Source organism: Symphalangus syndactylus, chromosome 12 (genome assembly GCF_028878055.3).
Source record: "Symphalangus syndactylus isolate Jambi chromosome 12, NHGRI_mSymSyn1-v2.1_pri, whole genome shotgun sequence".
Lineage (NCBI taxonomy): Eukaryota > Metazoa > Chordata > Mammalia > Primates > Hylobatidae > Symphalangus > Symphalangus syndactylus.
This window is the reverse complement of record NC_072441.2, coordinates 54,731,759-54,758,756: the sequence shown is the minus strand read 5'-3', so window position 1 is coordinate 54,758,756 and position 26,998 is coordinate 54,731,759. Positions and strand designations below refer to the sequence as shown.

General features: G+C 40.9%; 1 protein-coding gene and 1 non-coding gene across 4 annotated transcripts; one reads left to right on the top strand and one right to left on the bottom strand.

Annotated features, from left to right (window-relative positions):
- Positions 1 to 8,816: 8,816 nt before the first annotated feature.
- On the bottom strand, positions 8,817 to 15,415 carry S1PR1 (sphingosine-1-phosphate receptor 1). Of its 3 annotated transcripts, none has more exons than XM_063624363.1 (2): positions 13,212 to 15,415; positions 8,817 to 11,509 (listed from the first exon to the last, which is right to left on the bottom strand). In XM_063624363.1, the coding sequence occupies exon 2, from the start codon at positions 11,344 to 11,346 to the stop codon at positions 10,198 to 10,200; it is 1,149 nt and encodes a 382-aa protein (XP_063480433.1). In that variant the 5' UTR covers positions 11,347 to 11,509; positions 13,212 to 15,415; the 3' UTR covers positions 8,817 to 10,197. The 3 variants fall into 3 exon arrangements, with proteins under 3 accessions (XP_063480433.1, XP_063480435.1, XP_063480436.1); XM_063624365.1 differs by having other exon boundaries at positions 13,320 to 15,415; XM_063624366.1 differs by lacking the exon at positions 13,212 to 15,415 and adding an exon at positions 11,920 to 12,066.
- A 6,090-nt stretch (positions 15,416 to 21,505) lies between these two features.
- On the top strand, positions 21,506 to 21,607 carry LOC134735041 (small nucleolar RNA U13). Its single transcript, XR_010117902.1, has one exon. It is a non-coding gene; the product is annotated as a small nucleolar RNA U13 (small nucleolar RNA).
- Positions 21,608 to 26,998: the final 5,391 nt, after the last annotated feature.

Genomic DNA, 26,998 nt, shown 5'->3' with positions numbered 1-26,998 from the left:
TGAAAACTGCCCTCACCAGGGAAGAAATCACACCATTTGATGACAGCATGACTTTACAATAAAAGTCATCCCTTGTGTGCTCTTATATCTTCAATGTTTATTTAATTCCTCCAAATACCCCACAAGTTTTTCTATCCATTAGCAAAAATTATATAGAAAGAACTGGGTTTTAGAAGAGACTCTGAGCACTAGAGAATTAGAAAATCACAGATTGCTTTCCAAAAGCCACCTATCTGAAGAGCGTGTTGTATTTTATTTATTTATTTTTACTTCCGTCTCCCTTTCCTGGTACATGTTGTATTTTAAAACACAAAGAAAAATAACTGTCCATTCTTAAAGCAAAAATGTTTAGGTTCAAGTGTGTGAAATGTAAAAAAGGAAAAGAAAAAAATAAAATTATAAAAATAATTTAGATTTTTCAAACAATGTTGAACATTATATTGAGTTAATACATTTACTCTAAACTCTTACTTTGGGGGCAGAACTAGTTCATTAATTGATTCCTTTTTGGAGAAGACAAACAAAAGACTGATTTTTTTTTCTCTAGGGAGAAATCCAATGTATATTTAGGTATCCTAAGTGTTCAGAGCAGCTAACTACTGGCAGCTAACTAGTGACACTAATAGTTTGCTGCTAATAGTTAACATAGGTGTTAACACACAAACTTCAAATATATACACTCTAGTGCCTTGATTAGCATTTAACCTAGACTTTGTCAGAATGCCCAACACTGGCCTTTCTATAAATCTAAGAGAAAACCCGGATGAGTGTAGAAAGATGCCAAACAATTCTAGGAATCAAACGCTTCTCCATCTCTGAAGACCACATAAACCTTGACACAGCTCTTGTCCCTATAGTACCCCTTTAAGGAAAGAACACTGCAATCCAGATGTTCTTCACGCTGGCATCAAGTTCAGCAACAATACTGGCTTGCATCAAATTTCTTAGAAAATGAACTGAGAGTAGAGGCTGGGCATGGTGGCTCATGCCTGTAATCCTAGCACTTGGGATGCCTAGGCGGGAGTATTGCTTGAGCTCAGGAGTTCGAGACCAGCCTGAAAAACATAGTGAGACCCTGTCTGTATTAAAAATAAAATAATAAAAGTTAAAAAAAGGAACTGAGAGCTGACTCCATTTGATACAAATCCCCTACAGGTGTTTAAATTACTTTAATGCATTTCAATTTTTGCTAATTAGGCCCACAATTCAAAATTACTAATTTTTGAAAAAACAACATAAAATACTAAACAAGCATAGTTTTTTAACAGAAAAATTAATACAGTGGATATATAAAGTGAGATGATGTATATTATGTATATATTATGATGTATATTATGTATATTATATGGGCCTTTTTGCTTCTTTACAATTAGAAGGTCCAAGGCTGGGCACAGTGGCTCATGCCCGTAATCCCAGCATTTCAGGCGGCAAGGCAGGAGGGTCGCTTGAAGCCAGCAGTTCAAGACTAGCCTGGACAACAAAAATGAGACCCATGTCTCCCCAACCATCTCTACTGAAAAAAAAAAAAAAAAAGAGTAGCCAACATGGCATGCACCTTGTAGTCCCAGCTACACAGGAGACTGAGGCTGGAGGATCACTTAGTTTGAGGCTGCAGTGAGCTAGGATCACGACACTGTACTCCAGACTGGGTGACAGAGCAAGACCCTGTCTCCTTAATAAATACATAAAAGAAAGCTCTTATGGTTGTGTCTTCTAAATTTCTTTCTTTTTTTTTTTTTTTTTTTTTTTGAGATGGAGTCTTGCTCTGTCCCCCAGGCTGGCGTGCAGTGGCACAATCTCGGCTCACTGCAACCTCCACCTCCCGAGTTCAAGTGAGTCTCTTGCCTCAGCCTCCCAAGTGGCTGGAATTTCAGGCACATACCACCACCCCTGGCTAATTTTAGTATTTTTAGTAAAGATGAGGTTTCACCATGTTGGTCAGGCTAGTCTCAAACTGCTGACCTCATGATCTGCTCACCTCGGCCTCCCAAAGTGCTGGGATTACAGGTGTGAGCCACCGCATCTGGCCCTAAATTTCTTATGATTCTGCAACTCCTACTATTACAGTATAAATAGTATATATAGTAAAAATAGGTTCCTATTATAGTATAAATATGTACCTGGAAAAAGTGTTGATATAAAATATTCAGTCAATTGAGGCAAAGCATTTTACAGATTGAATAATCTAGGTAATTCTTTGGTACCCTAATTCACTTTGCACGTGTGAATGGGAATATGAAAATCTGTGTTTTTCTGAAAGCTGCCTTCACCAGCATCTAGACAAGGAAGAGAAACCAAGAACTATTTCTGCAGGTGGCCACATGAAGCTTGCTGAAGCAGAACAGCATGTGAGAACTAACCACTATTTCTGGTACCTCAGAAGATCTGCAGAAGCTTGATGAGAGAAGACTTTTCAGGCAGACGATAGTTAATGTCTTTACAAGTGATTTAGCACAAGTCTTCTCTTATTATAGAACATAACTTTACTGGTGACCTGAATGTGTTTTTCTCTGAAGTGTCTAGACAGGAGCAACAGAAACTCTGAAATTAGAAATAAATATACTCTCCTTTGTACAAAACATTGAAGTTACTCAACCCCCACCAGCAGATGTTATGCTTTGAGGGGTAGATCTGGTAATGGCGAGCAGGTATCTGAGCTATTGGCATTCTCAAGAGACTTCCTGATAGAAATGGCACACAAATGTGAGCAGGTCAGTTTGGATTCAGTAGAGCTGGTGTATAAGATGAGTGCAGAGTTCTTGGGCTGCTCAAGGAGATACCCCCAGCTCGCTGGCCTCAAGCAATCACTGAACGTACAGCACACAAACGACCTACCGAGGCTCCTCTCTCAAGTCCTCTAGATGACTTGCAATGGCTCGCTAGTAGATAAGTCTGCTTATCCTCTTGAGTTGTGAATTTTTCTCTCCTTTCCTTTTCATCCAAGTTGAATAAGGACACCACCTATGACTTATTCAAATGTACACTTCATTTGCACATTATAAACCAAGCAGCTCCCCCTAGCACAGTTCACAGTAGGGATCTAGGAAGAAAAACACAAACTAAGGAGAGATAGAAACTAAAGACAATGTTGAACGCTTTTATTTTACAGAGTTGCTTCTTGATCACATGAGGACTAGATGCTGAAAAATAGAATACAAATACTGATATTTACAACAACACTCAATAACATAAGGAACTTCTCTCCAGTCCAAATATGAGTTTTTTCTTCATTATTTAATTTTAAGTAATTTAGAGATATAAATTAAATAAAAGCCAATGATGAAAAGCTGCCAATATTAATTGTATTTGTTAAATGAAATTATTTTACACTGCTAAAGAACTCAATATATTAGAGGAAGTGTACAACAATGAACAAACTCATGGGAGAAACAGAACTGTTTCTTGGCTGAGTGCCGTGATGCACGTCTATAATCCCAGCACTTTGAGAGACCGAGGCAGGTGGGTCGCTTGAGCCCAGGAGTTCGAGACCTGCCTGGCCAACATGGTGAAACCCCGTCTCTACTAAAAACAGAAAAATTAGCCTGGCATAGTGGCACATGCCTGTAATCTCAACTACTCATGAGGCTGAGATAGGAAAATTGCTTGAACCTGAGAGGCAGAAGTTGCAGTGAGCCGAGATCGCATCACTGCACTCCAGCCTGAGCGACAGACTGAGACTCCATCTCAAAAAAGGAAAAAAAGAAAGAATTTTGTCTTGCCATATCAAGGTCCCTGGACCCCAAAGGGAGGGAGCCACATGAGTGCCAGAGCTGAAGGAATGAATCCTGTGAGCTCTAGGAAGGGAGGACCTCTGTTTATGTTTGCCCCTAGATCCACAGCACAGAGCACAGGGCAAGCATTCTTGTTGAGTGGATGAGTGGGTGAGTTTGCCGACCTATCAAGAGGAATGCGAGTAGGAAGCATGAGCCGCACCAGTAACTTTTTCCAAGGTTTTTCTTTCTGCCCTGGTATCAACAAAGCAGCAGAAAAGTGGAGTAATAATAGTAGTAGAGCTCTAGGGAAATGGATAAACAATTCCCTACGTCTCCCTGCTCTTTGTTAGCTGAAGTAACCATGCCCCTTCTTTCCTGTTTCTATTTCTGCTTTGTATCTAATCAGTCTGTCCAAGGAGCAGTGCAGCTCCTGAGGCATTTCTTCTCTGTCCAGTTACTCCCAGAGCTGGCTGAAAGAAAGACCCCTCAGACAGGGGAGTGCAGGTAACAATGCATCTGGCTGCAAGCTTATAAAACTCACAGGATGGGTACACGTGGACATAGAGATGGAAACGGGCTGGTCGTGATGGCTCACGCCTATAGTTCTGGCACTTTGGATAACCAAGGTGGAAGGATTGCTTGAGGTAAGGAGTGTGGGAATAGCCTAGGCAATAAAGTGAGGCCCCATCTCTACAAAAATAATTAGCCAGGTGTGGTGGCACGCACCTATGGTCCCAGCTACTCTGGAAGCTGAGACGGGAGGATTGCTTGAGCCTAGAAGTTCCAGGTTGCAGTGAGCTATGGTCACACCACTCCCCTCCAGCATAGGCAACAGAGTGAGACCCTCCAAAATAAATAAATAAGGGAACAATAGACACCGGTGTTTACTAGAAGAGAGAGAGAGGGAGGCGGACAATGGCTAATAAACTACTTGTTGGGTACTATGCTCACTACCACGGTGATGGGATCATTCACACCCCAAAACTCAACATCACAGCAATATGCCAATGTAACAGACCTGCACGTGTACCCTCTGAATCTAATATAAAAGCTGAAATTATTAAAAAATAAAACCCACAAGAATATAAGCTTGTCTTCCATATCCTTTGTGTCTCTGCCTATGGCTTCTAACAATGCAGTGCTTACACCCAGGGCGAGTGTTATTATCTGACCGAATGCCTTTTATAGGTTTGGTCAGGTGGCCATGATAAGAAATTGGCACACTCCAATTTGTATGTCTCCAATACTAATATGTTTACATATCCTTGCAATGTATACAAGGTCCATTCTTCATAAGGCTATTTACAACCCATCATATATTCCCAAAACTGAAATCCAAATGTCAATAAACTTTTATTGTGACACTTTCACTACATCTCTAGACTCTTTCAAGACACAGAAATTCTTCAGGGATTACAAATACCAATAGTAAGCCAAATTCTCGTCCCATGGAAGCAAAGAGTATCATCATGTCACAATTATTTAGCATTCTAAAGTTTTATTTCTGGGTCGTGGGATGATACTTAAAAAGCAGATTTCCCTTTTATGAAACATTTTGGAAGCTTTTCCACATTCTTTCTTTCTTTCTCTTTTTTTTTTTTTTTTTGAGACAGGATCTCACTCTGTCACCCAGGCTGGAGTTGGAATGCTGCGGCCGGATCTCGGCTTACTGCAACCTCCACTTCCTGGACTCAAGTGATTGTCCAGACTCAGCCATCCAAATGGGTGTTGCCATGTTGCCCAGGCTGATCTTGAACTCCTGAGCTCAAAGTTATCCTCCTGCTTCAGCCTCCCAAAATGCTGGGACTACAGGCATGAGCCACTATGCGTGGCTGCCACTTTCTACTGAACTTCATGGAACCACAATTTCACAGAGAAAGTCTCATATGGTCCTTATACTCAGAAGTGAAAGTCTAGCATATTGATATTTTTAAATTTCACTGGTCTTAAGAATATGATTACGTAAGTTTAGACAAATATACACATCTGAGTGAACAAGGTCCTAAAAATTAAGATAAAGAGCTTTGCTAACAACCTAGAAAGTTCCCTCATGTTCCTTTCCAGTTTATCCTCTTACCCCAGGCAACCACTGTTCAGATTTATACCTCCATATATTAGTTTTGCCTATTCTGGAACTTTTACATAAATGAAATCATGATGTGTCTTCTCTTTTGTGGTTGCATAAGGGGTTTAAGATTCATGAAAACGGTTGCAAGATTAGTAGTAGGGTCCTTTTTTGTTGCTGAATAATATTCCATTGTATTAATTTACCATGGTGTATTTATCCATTACTGATATGGAAGCTTCTGGTTGGATATATGAAGATACTTCATATATCAAGGTCGGATTACATAAAATGTAGCAATTCCTGTTCACTCAAGTCCGCAGTCCACACTTGGCTCTTGATAATAACTATAACCAGAGCTAAGTCTAATTTTTTAATCCTTTAGCCCTCAAAGGGATAAAAAAGAGAGCATGGGAAAAACAGAAATTACTTGAGAGTCTGAATCCAAGAAGAAAGTGTAGGGAACAAGAGATCGGATGTATTAGGAGAGATATCTTCAATATGAACCCAAACTACTCTGCGTTCCGGTTCTTGTCAAAGATTGTGCATGACTGAAGTAAATGCAGGTCTAACCCCTCACTATGCTCTTCCTCCTATCTCTCCTAGGTTTTTAAACCACTGGTTTAAAATCCTCTTTCTTTATAGATAATCCATATAAGGCCTTTAATTATTCAAGTAAACCTTGCTTGCTTGAATGTTCTGAGAGACGACTGGAGTTCCAATTAGTATTGCAGTGAAGGCAATGGTGTATGTTAAAAAGTATTTTGAGTACCTTTTCTTGGACCATGTGAAGTATACATCAAAAGAGCAGGAAGGAAGGTTGGAGAAAATGTTGTAGTTTATTGTGATTTCTCTTCATCATACATTTACTGTGTCCACAGGGAAATAATACTCTGATAGTCTCTACAAAAGTTTTTTTAGTTATTTGTGATTCCTCCCTCAAGGTATTTATAACCTATTTAGAGAAAACACAGACAAATCTGTGGGAGGATCACTTGAGCCCAGGAATTAAAGACCAGCCTGGGCAACATACTGAGATCCTGTCTCTACAAAACATTTAAAAAAAAAAATTAGCCAGGCATGATGGCACGTGCCTGTGGTCCCAGCTACTTGGGAGGCTTGGGGCAGGAAGATCACTTGAGCCCAAGAATTCAAGGCTGCAGTGAGCTATGATTGTGCCACTGCATACTGGGCAAGAAGGCGACACCTTGTTTCTAAAAAATAAATAAAACATTTTTAAAACAATTAAATGTTTCTCCTTCTAAGGAGATGTAAAAGCAAGAATAATAATTTGTATTATATAACATTTTGATTTGAATATTCTGTAAAATTGTAATCACATTTAATATTGTTGGGGAGAAGGTATTATATGATGTTACTTCATAACTCTCCTGACTATTTTGAGTCAATTGAACTTTTTACAAGAATATGTCAAGTATTGTCCAGGATCTTTTTCACCCCTCTTGAAAAACACCACAATTTTAAAATCGAAGCCTTATATGTGTATTTTTTTTAGCACAAACATATAATTACTAAGATTTTTTTCTCATTCTTACTTCTGAGAATACACTGAATTAAAACCAGATATTCACGTTGGGAGACAACCAAGGATTCCTTCTTCTTAAGTCTTTGCTTCTTGGTCCGATCTGGGGCTCTACCACACATGTGCCCAGGAAAATCACAGTCTATGACTACCCAGCTTTCTTGGAATGAAATGCACAGTCTGGAGTTTCCAGAAAGAAAGTACATCTAATCACTGGATAATGTGTTCACGGGAGGAAAAGTGTCACCAAAGAGCTCCCCATCTCCCAAAGCCGGCCACCCTATCCCATCTTTCCCCATATCATGAATCACTACTGTGCTTATGAAGATAAGTCTGAGAATATGAACATTTTATCTTCCACAGAAACACAAAATGGACATACTTTTCCATTATGCTTGACTCTGTAATGAAAGTCTAGGAAGTGAATGTAACATGAAATCATTCCTTCCGCCTTAGCAGACAGATGGAGAGAGACATTCCAGTTTGTTTCCAGCCTTTTGTCTTTGGAGCATTTTTGGCATTTCCTTCAGGAAACTGGAGGTTGTGACCTAAGGTTTCCTTAGTGAACACATTTCTGTTTCCCACAGTTAACCTTACCCAGAAATGACATCTACTCTATTAGGTGAGGTTTATCTTCATGTCCCAACTGTGTCCTGTGCATATTCAATGACACTTGAAAGCACAAATTCTGAAAGTAGCAATAAGATTAGAGAGCCAAACATGCCAAAATACTTCAATCCCCCAAAAGATGACAATAATCAAAAACAAGAATTAACTATTACAATAAGTCTGTGATGCTTGCGAAGTGCCTTCATTTTGTAGTTGAAAAAATTAATGACAGAATGTTAATACTTTCAGATACTTTGAATTGAAGGTTTTCAGATAAAAGTGTTGTCCTACTCAGCCCACATTTTACAGCTAGCTGCTTCACTGATACTGTATACTTCTATGTGGTTCAGAAGATAGGCTGGGAGAAGCCAAGACAGTGTCCTGAAAAAAAAAAAACAAAAAAAACATGATTTAATACCCATATCCATATCCCCACTTCCCCAACATGTTGGTGAAAGGCCAAGAATGTATGCTTTTTTGATGGGTTTGAATGATGATTGAGTCTCATCATTTAAACTAGATCTAAAACCACATTTTTGTGTGTAATTTCTTTAAAAGCCCATATTCGATGACAGAATTATTGTATTTAATTTATTTGGCTTAAATGCAATTTAAAACTCAAACAATTCTACTTACTAACCAATGTGGTATTCAGAAGGTTGGTGGTTTTTATCTCATTCTTTACTACTCTTCAGTGTTAACTTATTGAAGTTTCTCTTCCTGAAAAAGATAGAGTGGTTTCTAAACAAACCACATTTTTTTTCACACCCTAGTTAAGGTAAAAATCCCTTAAAGAATAACAGAAATTTGTCCTTTGATTCCAAAGAGCTACACAATCCAATAGATGACTCAATAATTATTTTTAAGAATGCTCTTCACAAAGGGATCTTTAAAAAAATCAGTTTATTAATGTTTAAAAGTTGATAAAGCTATGTGCAAAATGATCCACAAAAGTCAGAAACCTATTAAATACTATTTTTTTTAAAAAAAGACATCCCTTGGTTTAATTGCACTGAAAACCATACTAAAGAGACAGTAATATATTTTTATTCTTTGTAATATTTATACATATCTCAATTACTATCTAACGAACAGCTGGACTGAAAAGTTTCTGGTGTTCCCTACCAGTTAAAGTAATGCTTTTAAGGGCACAAGAGGGTGGTATTTTCTTAAGAAATACACATTCAATGGTGTTAACACAGGTTAGAAAAATCCAATAAAATGACCTCTGCTGAAACAAATACATTCAAAAATCATGAAAAGTACTTTTAACACAACAAAATACAACCATGCTGTTGCTTGAAATGAATCACACAACATTCTGAAATAAACATCAACAAAAGTGCCAAAGACAGGTGTCATATTTGTTAGACTCATTTGCTAAGAAATCTCCCTTGGTTTGCAAAAGTTAATCCATTCAGTTTTCACTTTGTTTTGCTTGTCTGTTTCTCCTAGGACACCAAGGATCCTGGCTAATATCATTTAGATAAAGTGGGCTTCCTTATGCAGATTTCGGCTTCAATGGATATGAAATGGTAACACATTTCATTGAAAAGATGTTTTTTAAAGAAATCAAAGTGACTTCAACCAAATTCCGAAAAACGGATCCCGCTTACGTGGAAACTTTGGCCTCAGTGAAGGACATTGTTTTACACCTCCAAACCATCTTCATCTTCCCACAGCCTACGTACTCAACATAGCCTATTTGCTATAGATGATCGATCATTCCACAACCCCAGCTCTGATAACTCTCAGGTAGTTAAAGTATAAAGTAAAAGAACTTTGAGGAGGGGTATGAAGGGAAGGGAGGGTGGGGTGTGGGATGCACAGGGCATCACTAAAGAAGCAGAAGTGCACACACTCACTTGGGTTTGAAACTAAAGTGAAGGAAAACATCTCCTCAAAGCTCCAGACAAACAGACGCTTTCACATGGGGACATTAGTCTTTGAGGAGGGGCCAAATGAACCCTTTAGGAGCTTGACAATGCTAGACCTTTGGCTCAGTGCAAAATCAAAGCTCCAGGGGGGGAGGAAATATATTCCAGGCCGGGACCTGATCTCCACCCTTCCCAGTGCATTGTTCACAGGAACTAACTCTACCCACCAACACCCGACACCACCAGGCTGTTCGTATTCTCCCCCTTCCTCCCTCTGGCTTGCAGCAGCTCCTCCCTGGCAGCAGTCGAAGCCCAGAGATTTTTTTCCAAACACTGGGGTGGCGAGCAACCAAGTAAAGAGCGCTTCCGGTGGGTGGACAGCTTCCAGTTCTAGGAAGAAGAGTTGACGTTTCCAGAAGACATAATGGTCTCTGGGTTGTCCCCATCGTCCTTCTGGGGGTGGGAGGAATTGTCCGATTTGCTGCGGCTGAATTCCATGCCGGCGATGATGGGTCGCTTGAATTTGCCAGCAGAGTCTCCGCTCGGGCACTTGCAGCAGGACATGATCCGGATGAAGGCCCGACGCATCTCCTTGTTGGTCAGAGTGTAAATGATGGGGTTGGTGCCGGAGTTGAGCACAGCTAACACCAGGAAGTACTCCGCTCTGAAGAGGATGTCGCAGGTCTTCACCTTGCAGCCCACATCCAGCAGGAGCAGGATGAAGAGCGGTGCCCAGCAGGCGATGAAGACGCTCAGGACGATAATTACGGTCTTGAGCAGCGCCAGCGACTTCTCAGAGCTGCGGCTGGCCTTGGAAATGTTCTTGCGGAAAGTCAGGCGGCGGCTCCGAGTCCTGACCAAGGAGTAGATCCTGCAGTACAGAATGACGATGGAGAGCAGAAGCAGAGTGAAGACCGTGGTGCAGAAGAGGATATAGTGCTTGTGGTACAGCGGCAGCACGGTGGAGCAGCTGGACAGCGCACTGATGCAGTTCCAGCCCATGATGGGCAGGCCACCCAGGATGAGGGAGATGACCCAGCAGGCGCTGATCAGCAGGAAGAGGCGGAAGTTATTGCTCCCGTTGTGGAGTTTCATTTTCAGCATTGTGATATAGCGCTCAATGGCGATGGCGAGGAGACTGAACACGGAGGCTGACAGGGCCACAAACATACTCCCTTCCCGCAGAAACCACTGGGCGGGAGTGAGCTTGTAGGTGGTGGCCCCAGACAAGAGCAGGTTAGCTGTGTAGGCTACTCCTGCCAACAGGTCTGAGAGGGCCAGATTGCCAATAAAATAGTACATGGGTCGGTGGAATTTCTTGGTTTTCCAAATGGTCAGCAAGACAAAGATGTTCTCCAGGATGATAAAGCAGCAGATGAGAATGAACACCACCGAGGTCAGTTTAATGCTGTTCTCCTTGTCCGCGCTGATATTCAGCTTTCCTGTGTAGTTGTAATGCCGGACGATGATATCATAGTTGACGTAGTCAGAGACCGAGCTGCGGTGGGCCTTGACCAGCGGGACGCTGGTGGACCCCATGGTGCCAATCCTGTGTCCCCAGGAAGCCGGGGTGGCGCTACTCCTGACGAACGCTAGAGGGCGAGGCGAGAGAGCCTTCACTGGCTGCAGGGGTGGTTCGATGAGTGATCCAGGCTTTTTGTGTAGCTTTTCCTTGGCTGGAGAGGGCCTCAGAAACCGCAGCCTTAAACAAGTCAGAGGAGAGAGTCAGGGAAAGAGCCACAGCATACTGGCATAATTCATTCTAGCTAAGGCACTGCTCCAATTGTGTTGTTGTTGATTTGTTTTAAAGAAACTTGGGGAGAGCTCAGGGAGAGAGATTTTTTTAAAAAAAATCCAACTATCTTTTTTTCTTCCTTTTCTTTCTTTTTTCAAAAAAGGAAGAGGGGGAAGAAAAAGAGAGGGAGAAACTCTATGGCCACATTCACTCAAAGGGAAATGGGAATTATGATGTTGGCTGTGGGTTGACAAAAAAAAAAAAAAAAAAAAAAAAAGATGATGAAAAGGAAAACGGAGTGGGAGGAATGGGAAACCTAGAGAACACACCCCATTTTAACTCCACTCCTGCCTTCTTACCACCCCACACCCCCTCACCCCGGGATTTCCAGCCATGAGATTCTCTGAAGCAGTCACCAGCTCAGCTGCACGCTCAATACCAGCCCACGTCTCTCCTCGGAAAAGACTCAACAGCCAGTCTGAGGGCGAACACACACACCTCTGTCCCCCATGCCCACCCCCAGCCCCCCAGTTCAAAGATACTAGCACCACCTCCTAATTGCCATGCAAGAAATCAGATTTGCAGGAAAATCATTTGAAAGCGTAAGTCATTTGGGGGCTCTATTAATAACTCTCTAGGAGCAGGTGTGCTTAGGGTCCGAGGGCGCAGTGAGGTGTGGGCAGCCAGGCCCGCCCCGCCTTGCAGTAAACAGGAAAGCTTAGCGCCTCCGTGAAGCGACTGCCTTTTCTTTCTTCTTCTTCTTCTCCCCGCCTCCCCCGCCCCCAAGCCAGGGCAAGTAAATTTTAAGGTATTCAGTTAAAACCATTCATAACAGATTGCAGCAAATCCCAGAAGTTTCGTACATTAGTTGATTGCATAAATATTTTTTGCTTTGTTTAGCCAAAGCATACACAAAAGAGAGAAATCAAACTACTCATGACAGCAATAATACATGCTACCACATTTCTAATTTCGATTGCAAAACTACTCTTCAGAAACTCACATTAAACTGCTCCCTGGTGCATTGCTAAATTTGCGTGGGCAGTTTTATTTACTGCAGTCCCCCAACACCTTGACTCCTCTCCTAGGACTAGAAAGTTACAAAGAAACTTTCTAAGACGGCACTGGTCAGCAGAAGTCTACTTCTAAGTTGCTTAAATATTTCAAGGTAATGCAGCAATGCAATACAATGAGGTAATAGAGATGAGAACAATCCCAGCAACTCCACCAACAGCAGAGGCTGCTCAAGCCAAGAAGCTCCGCATTTTCCCCCCAACTAACGTTGTACCCTGCTCCTGGGCAGTACTAGTTTAAGCCATTACCCACGCCCCACACCACCCACCGTATTCTTTGTCTATAGGATTTCCAAAATTTAACGCCTTCCCTTCTGTTCCTCTGACCAACTGCAGCTTTCACTGCCCCTACCCCCGTAGGTTCCACAGTTGGGAATTAACCTTTTTTCCAAACTCCATAAATCACAAGTGCCCAAGAACAATCTGATCGAGATGGGCTCCTTAGTAGCCCAGAGATGCAAATTTTCAGCGCCCGGAGATGCATGTTTTCAAAGTTTTTGTTTGCCTTGTTGACTTAAAAATTCGTTTCTGACACCTAAGCCCTACCGCAACCGGGCTCCCGGCGCCCGCGTCCCCCCCCATTCGCCGCCCCCTACCTCGCTCAAGCAGGGCGAAGTTGCGTTCGGAGAGCCCCGGATCTGTACGGCTCGCTCCGCATCTTGCTGCTGCCCCCGACTGACTGCGTAGTGCTCTCGCAAACTTACTCGAGTCGGGGTCCCCTCCCTCTGCAGCGGAGCACTCCAATGGCCAGTCCCGCTCGCCGCGGCCAGTTCCCTGCCTGCTACGCGAAGTCACCCAGCGCCGCGCCAAGGCTGGGTGGTTTCTTCAGGAAGAGGCTGGGAGGGGTTAATGCCTTAACCCCCCACGCCCTCTGCCAGCTGGGGGCCCCCGGATCTGAACTGCTGAGACGCACTGTCCAGGAAAGATCTGGGGCAGAAGCAGAAAAAAAAAAAAAAAAAAAAGAACCCCTCCTCCCCAAACAACAAATGAAAGAAAAAGAGAGAGAGAAGGGGCGGAGCCCGGTAACCCCTGGATTCTACTGTATAAATCACTGCCCTCGCCCAGATAGACGCTGATCCCTGGCGGTGGAGAGGATTCTCCCGAGCCCCTAAGAAAAAAGGAGGTGGAGAGACTTTGGAAACTTTTCTCTCGAAAAGTCCGAGGCGGCAGAGGACGGCCCGGAGTCTCGTAGCGCACCGCCCTGGTCCCAGACCCCCCGCAGCCCTAGGAGGATCGGTGTGCTGAGCTTGTGGCCAGGAGCTCCCCGAGCCACTTTCGCGCGGCCAGCAGAAAACCTGAGCCGCGGCCGGGCGAGTGTCGGCGGCGCTCTGGGGAGGGGAGGCTGGGAAGGGGCTGCGAGAGGTACGGGGGAGAGAAGCAGCCCGGGAGGGAGAATGGACCGGGAGGTGCCTGTACTACCCCTGCCACCCCAGATCCTGGTGCTCCTCGAAACTGCGGCCTGAGGGGCAGTGGTTTTCCCGGAGTGCACAGAGAAATGAGCCAGCGCCGGTTTTGGTGTTGGGCGAGGGGTTTCCCTCAGCTGAGCACAAAGTCAGGCTGTGTGTCCCAGATTCTGGCCAATGGAGACGTCGTTAAGGAGGTGGGCTGCTGCTGAGTCCTGAGAGATTCAAAACGCCTGGGCAGCTCCGGAATTTCCAAAGGGGAAGATTCTCGGCCCGGAGCTGCGGAGCAACTGCAGCTGCCCAGCAGGAGCCGGCACCCTTCTCTCACGTTCTACTTGGGAGTCGACTCAGAAGCCTCAAATCTCATTACTAGCACTTTGCCCACCCTTTTCTTTTGCTTAGATGCTACTTAAGAACCTGAGGCTGAGAGGCGGCCTTGATCAGATCTGCCTGCGTGACAAGCTCAGGACGCTTCTGCCTTTGCACTACTGTTGTAAAGGTTTCCACCCAGTCCCTGGTCGCACTGCCTTCCCATCCCGGCAGATGTGAACTCAAAAACTTCCTCCGCTGTGCAGTTTCAATTGGCAAGACACACCCTGTACCTGAATGACTCAGAAGGAGGCAGAATGAATAAACAACAGACCCCTGACTTCTGGGATTTTGTGTTTGCCAAAAAAAAAAAAAAGAAGTGACAGTTAATTCACAGCTGTTTTAAAGCAGTCATCGACAGCGACGCACCCAATACATACCCACAGCTTCAACAACAGTACAGTGCATATAATGTGGAAACTAAGATAACGGTCCTCTAAGACTCCAGAGTAGATCATAACTGGATTTGAAGACTTATTTCACTTAAAGGGGAAGAGGTCTATTGTGTCTACCCAGCACAACAAAACGGGGGACTTGGCATTCCCCCGCTTCACCCGCCTCCACCCACACTAATTTATGCATTCTTTAAAGCCAAAGGAATCAAAGTGAAATTTCACACCTAGTCTGTATCAAGCATGTGGTAGGTTAATTTAACCTTACTGCTCTGTGAAGTAAGCAAGCATTGCTGGCCATTTTATTGTTGAGAGAAGTGTCATTCAGACAACTAAGGTGACTTGTAGATTTCCCAGCTAGTGAGTGGCAGAGCTGGGTTCCAAAACCTAAATACTGCAAATGCTTTGCCTTGTGGCTCAAACGCTATCAGTCAATAAACAGTTAAGGAAATGAAATATATGTTCCTAGAGGGAAACAGACTTCTAGACTTAAAGTTTTACATTTGCTGCATTTCTGACTGTACATGTCTACAAAATGCATATAAAAGTATGCTAATGAATGTCCTTTTAAAACCACCCATTTTCTACGTATGCATACAAAGTGTATACATATGCTTATTAATGAATGTTTTCTAAAACTTCTCATTGTCTGCCTATGATATCTCATGTAACATTGTACTTTTAGTATTTGCACATAGTGTTACACATTAATTCATTTAATCTGACAAGTCAGGAACTATAATTATTCTAATTTTACAAACAAGGAAATTGACTCCCAGACATATTAAGCAGCTCGGTTAATGTGGGACAGGCTGCAAACTCTTAACCACTACTTCAGACCACCATGATAAACCTCAAACAGGTCCAAGAATTTCCTTGGGGACATCGGTTGTTTTCTTGTGAATACCACTGGTGTTTAACATTCAATATTGATAAAGTGTTTTACAGAGTCCAAATACTTTTCAGATTGTTATTTAATAATATTCAACTTTAGTACACACCTATGAGATATAATTGTAGATGATCTACTTGGGTAAAATTAGATAGTAGGCAAATGTTTCCAGCAATGGCATCCTGGCCAATTCCAAGTCTCTAGTTCCCATATAAGTCTCTTCCCATTGCTCTCCAGGGAGGCCCTAAAAATTGCATTCTCAAGCTGTCTCCTGACTGCTAGTACAACTCTCTGTCTGCTGCTGCCTAGAAGTCAAGCCCAATATTCCTACCTTAAGTTTGCTCCATTTCCAGTTTTTGATTTCAAAGTGGCTTTGTTGTTCTTTACACACGCTTTAGTGTTTCTCTTTAAGAGTTTCCAGATAAAATACCACACAATCTTTGGAGCATACACTAAACAAAAATTCGTCATTAATGTGCCATTTAAATGTAACTGTGTGAGCTATCTTTTTTTTTCTTTTTTGAGACAGAGTCTCACTCTACTGCCCAGGCTGGAGTGCAGTGGCGCGATCTCAGCTCACCACAACCTCCGCCTTCCAGGTTCAAGCAATTCTCCTACCTCAGCCTCCCGAATAGCTGGGATTACAGGCATGCACCACCACACCCAGCTAATTTTGTATTTTTAGTAGAGATGGGGTTTCACCATGTCGTCCAGGCTGGTCTCCAACTCTTGACTTCAGGGGATCCACCTGCCTTGGCCTCCCAAAGTGCTGGGATTACAAGTGTGAGCCACCGTGCCCAGCCATGAGCTATATTTTTTATTTGCTAAATATTACAACTCTGTTCCTTTCCTTTTCCTTTTTTTTTCTTTTTTTCAATTGAGACAGGGTCTGGCTCTGCTCTGTCATCCAGGCTGGAGTGCAGTGGCAAAATCATAGCTCATTGCAGCCTTCATCTCCCGCCCTCAAACGATCCGCCTGCTTCAGCCTCCCAAGCAGCTGGGACTACAGGCGCCAGTCACTATGTCCTGATAATTATTATTTTTATTTTTTGTATAGACTGAGTCTCACTTTGTCGCCCAGGGTGACCTCGAACTGCTGCGCTCAAGCAGTCCTCCCACCTTGGACTCTCAAAGTGCTGGGATTACAAGCCTGAGCCTTACTCTCTTTCCTAATTGTTCCAGTCACTTTCCAACTCCCTTTTCTCCCCTCTTCCCTCCCCTGACCCAGTCACTGGTAAAGATCCAGGCTTTCCCTTACTTGTCTATTCACAGGAGAATAACTAGCCTCTTATTTCAAGGAGGAAACAGTATGACCATCTCAATTTCCCTCCTCTCCAAGCTCCAGCTTAATAGCAACTTTACCCACCCTTACCTCCTTCCCACCTGTTTCAGAAATAAAAGCAACTTTACTCCTTTCCAAGGCACTCTTGCCCAGTTCAGCATGCTGCTTCCTCCAAACTTTCTGAGACTTGGCTCAATTATTCCTATTCTCCCTTGTACTTTCAGTTCTTAGCTTCTGAGGACTCTTTACTTTCAACTTACATAAATGTTTATGTGTTTTCTCTACCAAAAACTCTTTCTTCTCTTCATCCTAGGTCCCAATATCTCTCTCTCCTCTTGTTTGCCAACATTCAAAATTAGTAGAACATGACTGAGCCTTGGAACAGACACTTAGGTTCAGCCTTGATATTGCCAGTTCTAAGCTATGTGACTTTAGGCAAGTTCTTTTAACTTCCTTGAACCTCAGTTTCCTCATCTGTAAAATGAAATAAGGATATTTGCCTCTTTCAGTCATTGTGAGCATTAAGGAGCTACATACCTGTGAGAATTCCCTACACTACAGAGAAAATGCTTCACCCATCCACCACCTCCATCTTTTATTATTATTATGATTATTATTTTACTTTAAGTTCTGGGGTACATGTGCAGAATGTGCAGGTTTGTTACATAGGTATACACGTGCCATGGTGGTTTGCTGCACCCATGAATCCATCACCTACATTAGGTAATTCTCCTAATGCTATCTCTCCCCTAGACCCCCACCCCCCAACAGGCCCCAGTGTGTGATGTTCCCCTCCCTGTGTCCATGTGTTCTCATTGTTCAGCACTCACTTATGAGTGAGAACATGAGGTGTTTGGTTTTCTGTTCATGTGTTAGTTTGCTGAGAATGATGATTTCCAGCTTCATCCATGTCCCTGCAAAGGACATGAACTCATCCTTTATTATGCCTGCATAGTATTCTATGGTGTATATGTGCCACATTTCCCTTTTGCAGTCCATTGTTGTTGGACATTTGGGTTGGTTCCAAGTCTTTGCTATTGTGAATAGTGCCACAATAAACATATGTGTGCATGTGTCTTTATAGTAGAATGATTTATAATCCTTTGGGTATATACCCAGTAAGGGAATTGCTGGGTCAAATGGTATTTCTAGTTCTAGATCCTTGAGGAATCGCCACACTGTCTTCCACAATGTTGAATTAATTTGTACTCCCACCAACAGTGTAAAAGCATTCCTATTTCTCCACATCCTCTCCAGCATCTGTTGTTTCCTGATTTTTTAATGATCACCATTCTAACTGGCATGAGATGGTATCTCATTGCGGTTTTGATTTGCATTTCTCTAATGACCAGTGATTATGAGTTTTTTTCATATGTTTGTTGGCTGCATGAATGTTGTCTTTTGAGAAGTGTCTGTTCATATCCTTTGCCCACTTTTTGATGGAGTTGTTTTTTTTTCTTGTAAATTTGTTTAAGTTCTTTATAGATTCTAGATATTAGCCCTTTGTCAGGTGCATAGATTGCAAAATTTTTCTCCCCTCATATAGATTGCCTGTTCACTCTGATGATAGTTTATTTTGCTGGGCAGAAGCTCTTTAGTTTCATTAGATCCCATTTGTCAATGTTGGCTTCTGTTGCCATTGCTTTTGGTGTTTTAGACATGAAGTATTTGCCCATGCCTATGTCCTGAATGGTATTGCCTAGGTTTTCTTCTAGGATTTTTCTTGTTTTAGGTCTTACTTTTAGGTCTTTAATCCATCTTGAGTTAATTTTTCTATAAGGTGTAAGGAAGGGGTCCAGTTTCAGTGTTCTGCATATGGCTAGCCAGTTTTCCCAGCACCATTTATTAAATAGGGAATCCTTTCTCCCTGTCTTGTTTTTATCAGGTTTGTCAAAGATCAGATGACTGTAGATGTGGTGTTATTTCTGAGGCCTCTGTTCTGTTGCATTGGTCTATATCTCTGTTTTGGTACCAGTACTATACTGTTTTGGTTACTGTAGCCTTGTAGTATAGTTTAAAGTCAGGTAGCATGATGCCTCCAGCTTTGTTCTTTTTGCTTAGGATTGTCTTGGCTATGTGGGCTCTTTTCTGATTCCATATGAAATTTAAAGTAGTTTTTCCCAATTCTGTGAAGAAAGTCAATGATAGCTTGATGGGGATAGCATTCAATCTATAAATTACTTTGGGCAGTATGGCTATTTTCATGATATTGATTCTTCCTATCCATGAGCACGGAACATTTTTCCATTTGTTTGTGTCTTCTCTTATTTCCTTGAGCAGTGGTTTGTAGTTCTCCTTGAAGAGGTCCTTCACATCCCTTGTAAGTTGTATTCCTATGTATTTTATTCTCTTTGTAAAAATTGTGAATGGGAGTTCACTCCTGATTTGTCTCTCTGTTTGTCTGTTATTGGTGTATAGGAATGCTTGTGATTTTTGCACATTGATTTTGTATCCTGAGTCTTGGCTGAAGTTGCTTATCAGCTTAAGGAGATTTTGGGCTGAGATGGTGGGATTTTCTAAATATACAATCATGTTATCTGCAGACAGAGACAATTTCACTTCCTCTTTTCCTATTTGAATGCCCTTTATTTCTTTCTCTTGTCTGATTGCCCTGGCCAGGACTTCTAATACTATCTTGAATAGGAGTGGTGAGAGAGGGCATCCTTGTCTTGTGCTGGTTTTCAAAGGGAATGCTTCCAGCTTTTGCCCATTTAGTATGATATTGGCTGTGGGTTTGTCACAAATATCTCTTATTAGTTTGAGATACATTCCATTAAAATCTAGCTTATTGAGAGTTTTTAGCATGAAGGGGTGTTGAATTTTGTTGAAGGCCTTTTCTGCATCTATTGAGATAATCATGTGGTTTTTGTCATTGGTTCTGTCCATGTGATGGATTACGTTGATCTATTTGAGTATGTTGAACCCGCCTTGCATCCCAAGTATGAAGCTGACTTGACCGCACCACATTCGTCTTTAACTATCTTTAAGTGCAATCATTGTGTTCATCATCCCACTTTCCATTTTTTTATTCACTTTGCTTTTTAATTTTCCGATAAAGTTTTAAAGTCAAAATAATATGTGCACATCATTTTAAAGAGATCAAATGGTACAAAACTTGAAAAGAAGAGCATTAGTCCTCCGAGGTTCCCTGGTTCACCAATTTTTCCAATCACTGTGAAGTCTTGTTGATTTTCTTCTGGTGGCCACTTGCAAATCTTGAAATCCCATGTTTTATACCTCCATTTCTTCATTATCAATCTTATAACAATATCTATAGGTTTTCTGCCATGTTGAAGGACTATTAATTAACTTGAAGGAGGATGCTTGTATTATAAACTTTCTGAATTCTTGCATGTCTGACATTTTAAATATTCTATTCTCTACTTGAATAATATTTTGACTAGGTATCAAGTTAAAAGTTGTAAGTCATTTCCCCTGATAATTTTGAAGGCATTACTCTTTTGTCTTTTAATTTCTAGGGCTACTGATAAAGAGTATAAAGCTATTCTGATTTCAAAACTTCACAGCTGACTATTTTTTGTCTCTGGATGTTTTTAGAAACGTCTCTGTCTCTTCAGTATTCCAGAGTGACATGATGATACGCCTTGTTTTTCTAAGTCCTTTGCAGTTCTGAAAATTATCTGAAATTATTTCTTTAATGACTTCATCTTCTCCGGTTTTTCTATTTTCCCTTTTTGCAAATCCCACTATTCAGATTGTGGACCATTTATCTAGCCCGATTTTTAAATTTCCTCCTATTTTATTTTCCTTTTTGTGCTTTCAATCCTTCAGATAATAGCTCTGTTTTCACTATCATACTTTAATTTCCAAGGGCTCTCTTTTTCTTTTCTGAATGTTACATTTTTACAGGACTCTGTTCTTATGTTAGGGATATCACATCTTTACTTATCTCTGAGGATATCAGTTGTTGTTTTTGTTGTTGACATTTTCTCCTATTTTCTTTGTTGTCACACTTTCGTATTTGTTTTGCTCTCAGTTCTTTGTGCCATTGGCTTTCCCAATTCTCAGATGATCTCTGGCCATCCATTTATATTTCAAAAAGAGGCTAAAATAGAGGCAAATCAGAAAGCTAATTTAAAACTTTGTGTTGGGGCTTGTCAATGGAGGGGTGGTAAATGATCAGGATAAACACTTTCGTTGAGTATGCCAAATGTCAGTATCTGGAGTTCTCAAGTTTTGGGCAGGTCAGTTTCTCCAGACAGAAATTCTAAAATCTCTTGTCTGACTTCTAGCATTTTCCAGAGTGAACCAAGAAAGAAAAGTGGGAGAGTGAAGGAGGGAACACCTCACCATTTGGTATTTAGATTTGAACTGAATCACCATGATGGGAACCCCCCTCTACACACTCAGCTCCATCAGGTGTCTCTGACTCCAATGACCCTCTGATTTAACCCATTCAGAGAAGAAACCTCCAGTCTTCTGCTGGAATGAGGGTACTGACACTTATCCTATTGTACAGGTTGGAGATGAAGGGCTGGATATTTGGCAGCTTATTTTAATTAAAACAATTTTATTTAAAAATCAAAAAGGAATCCTTTTGTAGTTCGTGAGCGTGATCATTGGGTGTTTACGCACATGTGAGATGTGCCATCCTTGAACCTTGTTATGATGTCAGCACATTACCCATCTGACGTAAAGAAAAAAAATCAAACAGGAAAATAAACAGAAAAGTAAAATAATGAAGGCAATGACAACAATAGGGCTAGAGAGAAGTGGTTGGGTGGTTGTGAAATATTTTCTCACTACTATAGTGGATACCCTGTAATCAGGCTTCTTATTTTCAGATAAGCATTTATTGCCATTTTCATAAATACCTGGAGCTTCTAAGTCCTCTTATTTGAGGATCTATAGTGGGAATTTGGTTTGCTTCTACAATCCTCCTGCTATGGGTTTAGGTTTCAACTTTCTCTCGTTTGTCAAGCCACTTACACACAGTTTGTTTTCTAAAACTTTATTGCTATTGTTAGAGGCAAAATTAACTTTGAAACCAATGTAGCTTAAACTTGAGTCCTTCACTTCCAAGTCCTGGAAGGAACCCAGCAATGTTTCCCCAAGGTTATATGTTTTTGTAAAATATTAGAAGCCTGGTATTTTAACCAAAATTGGCTATGACTGACACAGATCACTGTCTTCTTCCATTAGGACGTTCCCTCTATCTCATTTTCCCTTGTGCAGGAGTGATTTTGGAGTTGTTGAAGGTATTTTTGGTTTATAGGACTATTTCAACTACCCTCTATGGCTGCCATGATACAAAAGTACAGGGCTAGTGTCACGTGACTGAGCCAGGAGCTAGTCTGGGGGAAATTCATCCAAAATACCATATGCAAATTATAATTTGAGGATTTGATTCTCATTGACACCTAATTAAAACAAAAGTTCTATTCTTCGCAGAATATATTTACTAACTCAGTATATATAATTATAAACACATCACACTTGTTTTTCCTTTTTCTTTTTTTTTTTTTTTTTTTTTTTGACACAGAGTCTCACTCTGTTGCCCAGGCTGGAGTGCAGTGGCATGATCTCGGCTCACTGCAACTTCCGTCTCCCAGGTTTAAGCGATTTTCCTGCCTCAGCCTCCCAAGTAGCTGGGACTACAGGTGCACATCATCACACCTGGTTAATTTTTATATTTTTAGTAGAGATGGGGTTTCATCATGTTGCCCAGGCTGGTCTCAAAATCCTGACCTCAAGTGATTCACCCGCCTCAGCCTCCCAAAGTGCTCAGATTACAGGCGCTCACCACCAGCTGGAATTTTTGTATTTTTAGTAAAGACAAGGTTTTACTATGTTGGTCAGGCTGGTCTCAAACTCCTGACCTCAAGTGATTTGCCCACCTCAGCCTCCCAAAGTGTTGGAATTACAGGCATGAGCCACCACACTTGACCTTTTTTTCCATTTTTAATAAGAATCACATAAAAAAAGATTAATCAAAATTTTCATATATTTGTATGCTATAACTATTATAATTTGGTTATAAATTTAGGATTATTTCAATGAAATATGTGAGAAATTACAGACTGGCCTTATATAAAGAATATTTTGTTATCTATAAATTTATTAAAAGATTGAGAGAAAATTTATATTAAAGATGCATAAAATATGAAACAAAAACAATAAAAATGAGCAATTTAATAAATAAATAAAAATCATTCTGACTTTAGATCATATCCAGAGCATGATACATTATTAAAAGGAAGATGCATGCTTTGAATAGAAACAGCAAACATATGTTATTTGATTGTTGATAACCTATAAAATGAACAACAACTAATCATAAGAACTAGAAAAAGGTAAATTTCCTGCTGATTTGACACACAAAAAAACCCTGACATGAACAAAGACACTGTAAAGCTCAAAATATGTCGGTATGACATAAAGACATCAATAACAGATAGGTTAATAATTATTCTCAATCTACGTGTATTTATGATTAGAGCACAAAAAAACTTGAAATGCTTTGAAATTTCACTATTTATCCATGAAAAACAAGTCATAGGAATTTTCCGAAATTTAGCAACAGTCCTAAAAACTTACCATGATGCTATCCATAATGAATTTTGAAGCTGAAAGAAACTTTTCTAAGCCATCAATTTAAAAAAAAATTTTAATCAAACCTGACAGAAAGAAGACTAAATTACCTTTTGTTTCTCTCTAAAGAAAATTATATTTTAACATTTTATTTTCTGAAGGGAAGACTGAAGGATATGTAGCCAAGGATGTAGGAAGAAAGGTCATAAAATGTTTAAGGCAGTTAGTTAATTAAAATATTGTTATTTGTATGATTCATGATGTTTGTTCACTTTTTTTTTTTTTTTTTGCGATGGAGTCTCACTCTGTCACCCAGGCTGGAATGCAGTGGCACGATCACAGCTCACTGCAACCTCCGCCTACCCCGGTTCAAGTGATTCTTCTCCCTCAGCCTCCCGAGTAGCTGGGACTACAGGCGCATGCCACCATGCCCAGCTAATCTTTGTATTTTTAGTAGAGACGGGGTTTCACCATATTGGCCAGGCTGGTCTTGAACTCGTGACCTCGTGATTCGCCCACCTCGGCCTCCCAAAGTGTTGGGATTACAGGCATGAGCCACAGCCCCCGGCCACTTTTTTAAATTAGTAATTTGTTGTGATGTCTTTTCTTATTCTAACTATACTCACTTTCATACCTAATTTTGTAGCCTTTTTCTAAACAAAGGTTCTCTATCACTAATAGTATAAACTTCTCCCTAGCTCTTGTTTCTTCTTTCATTCTCTTTGTCCTTTTAAGTTTATTTGCTGTAATCAGTAGGACCGAGAAGGGGAAAGACATGGGTGCAAACCTCCATATTTTAGCAGAAATATCCATTCATAATTTCCTAAAATGGTAATAATTTTTATTTTAATCAAATATATACACGATTTTAAATGAAATATTTTTGTAAAACTTATTAAAGAATGATTCCTGCCCCACCATTTTTGCTACCCAAAGGTAACTACTTTTACCTCTTTCACTTTTCCTTTGTGTATTTTCCTCTCGTTTTCTAATTATGTTGACACTTTTTTTTTTTTTTTGAGACGGAGTCTCGCTCTGTCGCCCAGGCTGGAGTGCAGTGGTGAGATAGCTCACTGCAAGCTCTGCCTCCCGGGTTCACGCCATTCTCCTGCCTCAGCCTCCCGAGTAGCTGGGGCTACAGGCGCCTGCCACCACACTCGGCTAACTTTTGTCTTTTTAGTAGAGATGGGGTTTCACCGTGTTAGCCAGGATGGTCTCCATCTCCTAACCTCGTGATCCTCCCGCCTCGGCCTCCCGAAGTGTTGGGATTACGGGCGTGAGCCACCGCGCCCAGCTGACACTTTTTTTATTTTTTCAATTTTAGATCTTATGTGTTGACTTTGTCCTGTGAATATTAGGATTTAGCTCTCTTAAACACACTGTTTCTTTCCTGTAGGAGATAAAGGAAAAACCAACCAAACAAACAAAAAACAAAAAACCCCATGCTTCTGCCCCTCCCCCCATACATAATTTTCTACTCTTTAAATATACGTTAAATATTAACATATATTCTTATGACTATGCAGATTTTACTTACAGTTTGGCCATGCATGTACTATGATATATTTGTATATATATAATGTATATTACATATATTACATGTATATACATATATATTACATATATTACAAATATTCATGTATACTTTTTGGTATTTTTTTCTTTACTCAGTTTTCTATGTACTTACTACAATTTATCCACACATTCTTGGAGCATTAAAACACATGAGAAAATATATCAAATTCATGGACACATCACTCCTGAGTTTTCTGTCTTCCTCTCCAGTCCTAGCTGCTGCATAATTTTCATCCTGGGGGTTGCTTTCACCAGTCTCCTGGTTGGAGTTTCATTTCCTGAATCTCCTTCATTCTTTGTTTAAGCCTTTCTATTGATGGAGCTCAGCTTCCAGAAATTTCCGGATTGATATGATATGGAAAATAAATTCCCTGAGAAGTTGAATGTATAAAAATGTATTTATTCTGTCTTCATTCTTTACTCATACTTTGACTGAATACAGAATTTTAGGTTAGAGGTTATTTCCCTTGAGGATTTAAAAGGCATTTTTCCATTGTCTTCTGGTATCCAGTGTTGCTATTAAGAACTTTGATGCCATTCTGATTCCCTATTCCTTCGTCTAGGCTGTTTTAATTGCTTTTTTCCCTTTCTACATGCTCTTCTTACAATATAACATTTATGCTCCTCCATCAAAGCTGGAATGTATGTTGCCTCTACGTGAACCTGGTGGACCTTTGTAACCAGAATGAGATATTAATGATGCTACCTGACTTCCAAGGCTAGATAATAGTAATAATAATAAATGGCTAATGTGGTCTCTCTGTCTCTCTCGTGCCTGTGCATGTGTGAGCACCTTGTGAGCTCACATCATGGTTGTCTTAGTCCATTCCCGCTGCTACAATAAAATATCTCAGACTGATTATTTATAAACAACAGAAATGTATTGCTTACACTTCTGGAGACTGAGAAATCCAAGATCAAGGTGTTGGCAGATTCGGTGTCTGGTGAAGGCTGCTCTCTGCTTCCAAGATGGGTATCTCAATCTACAAGATGGTATCTTGTTGCTATGTCTTCACATGGTGGAAGGGGAGAACACTGGGTCTTCACATGGCAGGAGAGATGGAAAAGCCAGGCAGTTCTCTGGGGCCTCTTTTATAAGGATGCTAATCCCTTCTTGAGGACTCCATCCTCAATCACCGCCCAAAGACCTCACCTGTTAATACCATCAGCTTGGGATTTAAATTCCGATATACAACATATGAGCTTTAAATGAACACATACATTCAAACCATAACAATGATACAGATAGCACATGAAAGGAGGAGGAGGAGGAGGAAAAGGAGGAGGAGAGGAGAGGAGAGAGAGAGAGAGAGAGAAAGAAAGAGGGAGAGAAATGTGAATGGTACCTCAGCTATCTCAGCCCTGGCTGGTCAAGTCTTCCCAGATATGTGAGGGAAGCCTTTGAAATGTTCAAGCCCGCCACAGACTAAAACCTCTTGAGACGCTGAGCCAGAACAACCCAGCTAAGCCACTCTGGATTCTTGTCTCTCAGGAACCATGAGAGATAGTAAGTATGTTATAGTTTTAAGCCACTAAATTTTAGAGCAATTTGTTGTTACACAGCCACAGTAAATAGGACAATTTATCACTCCACTTCCCACTTCCATCTACGCTTTTAAGATTCTCTCTTTGTCTTGAGTTTTCTGACAGTTCACAGTGATCTGCCCGAGCATGGCTCTTTGACTCTTTTTCCATACATTTTCTTAGGCACCCATTGAAAAACTCAACTTAGAAACTTCCTTCAGTTAAGATGAGTTATTTAAATTAATTAAATCTTCAAAATTTTTTTTGTTAACTTCACTTTCTCTATTTTCTTTATTCTTTTACTAAACAATTTATATTAGTTTGATGATAAAACTCCTGAATCAATCACGTATGTCACTTTTCTAACTTCATGTGGGATTTTCTTGACTGCACT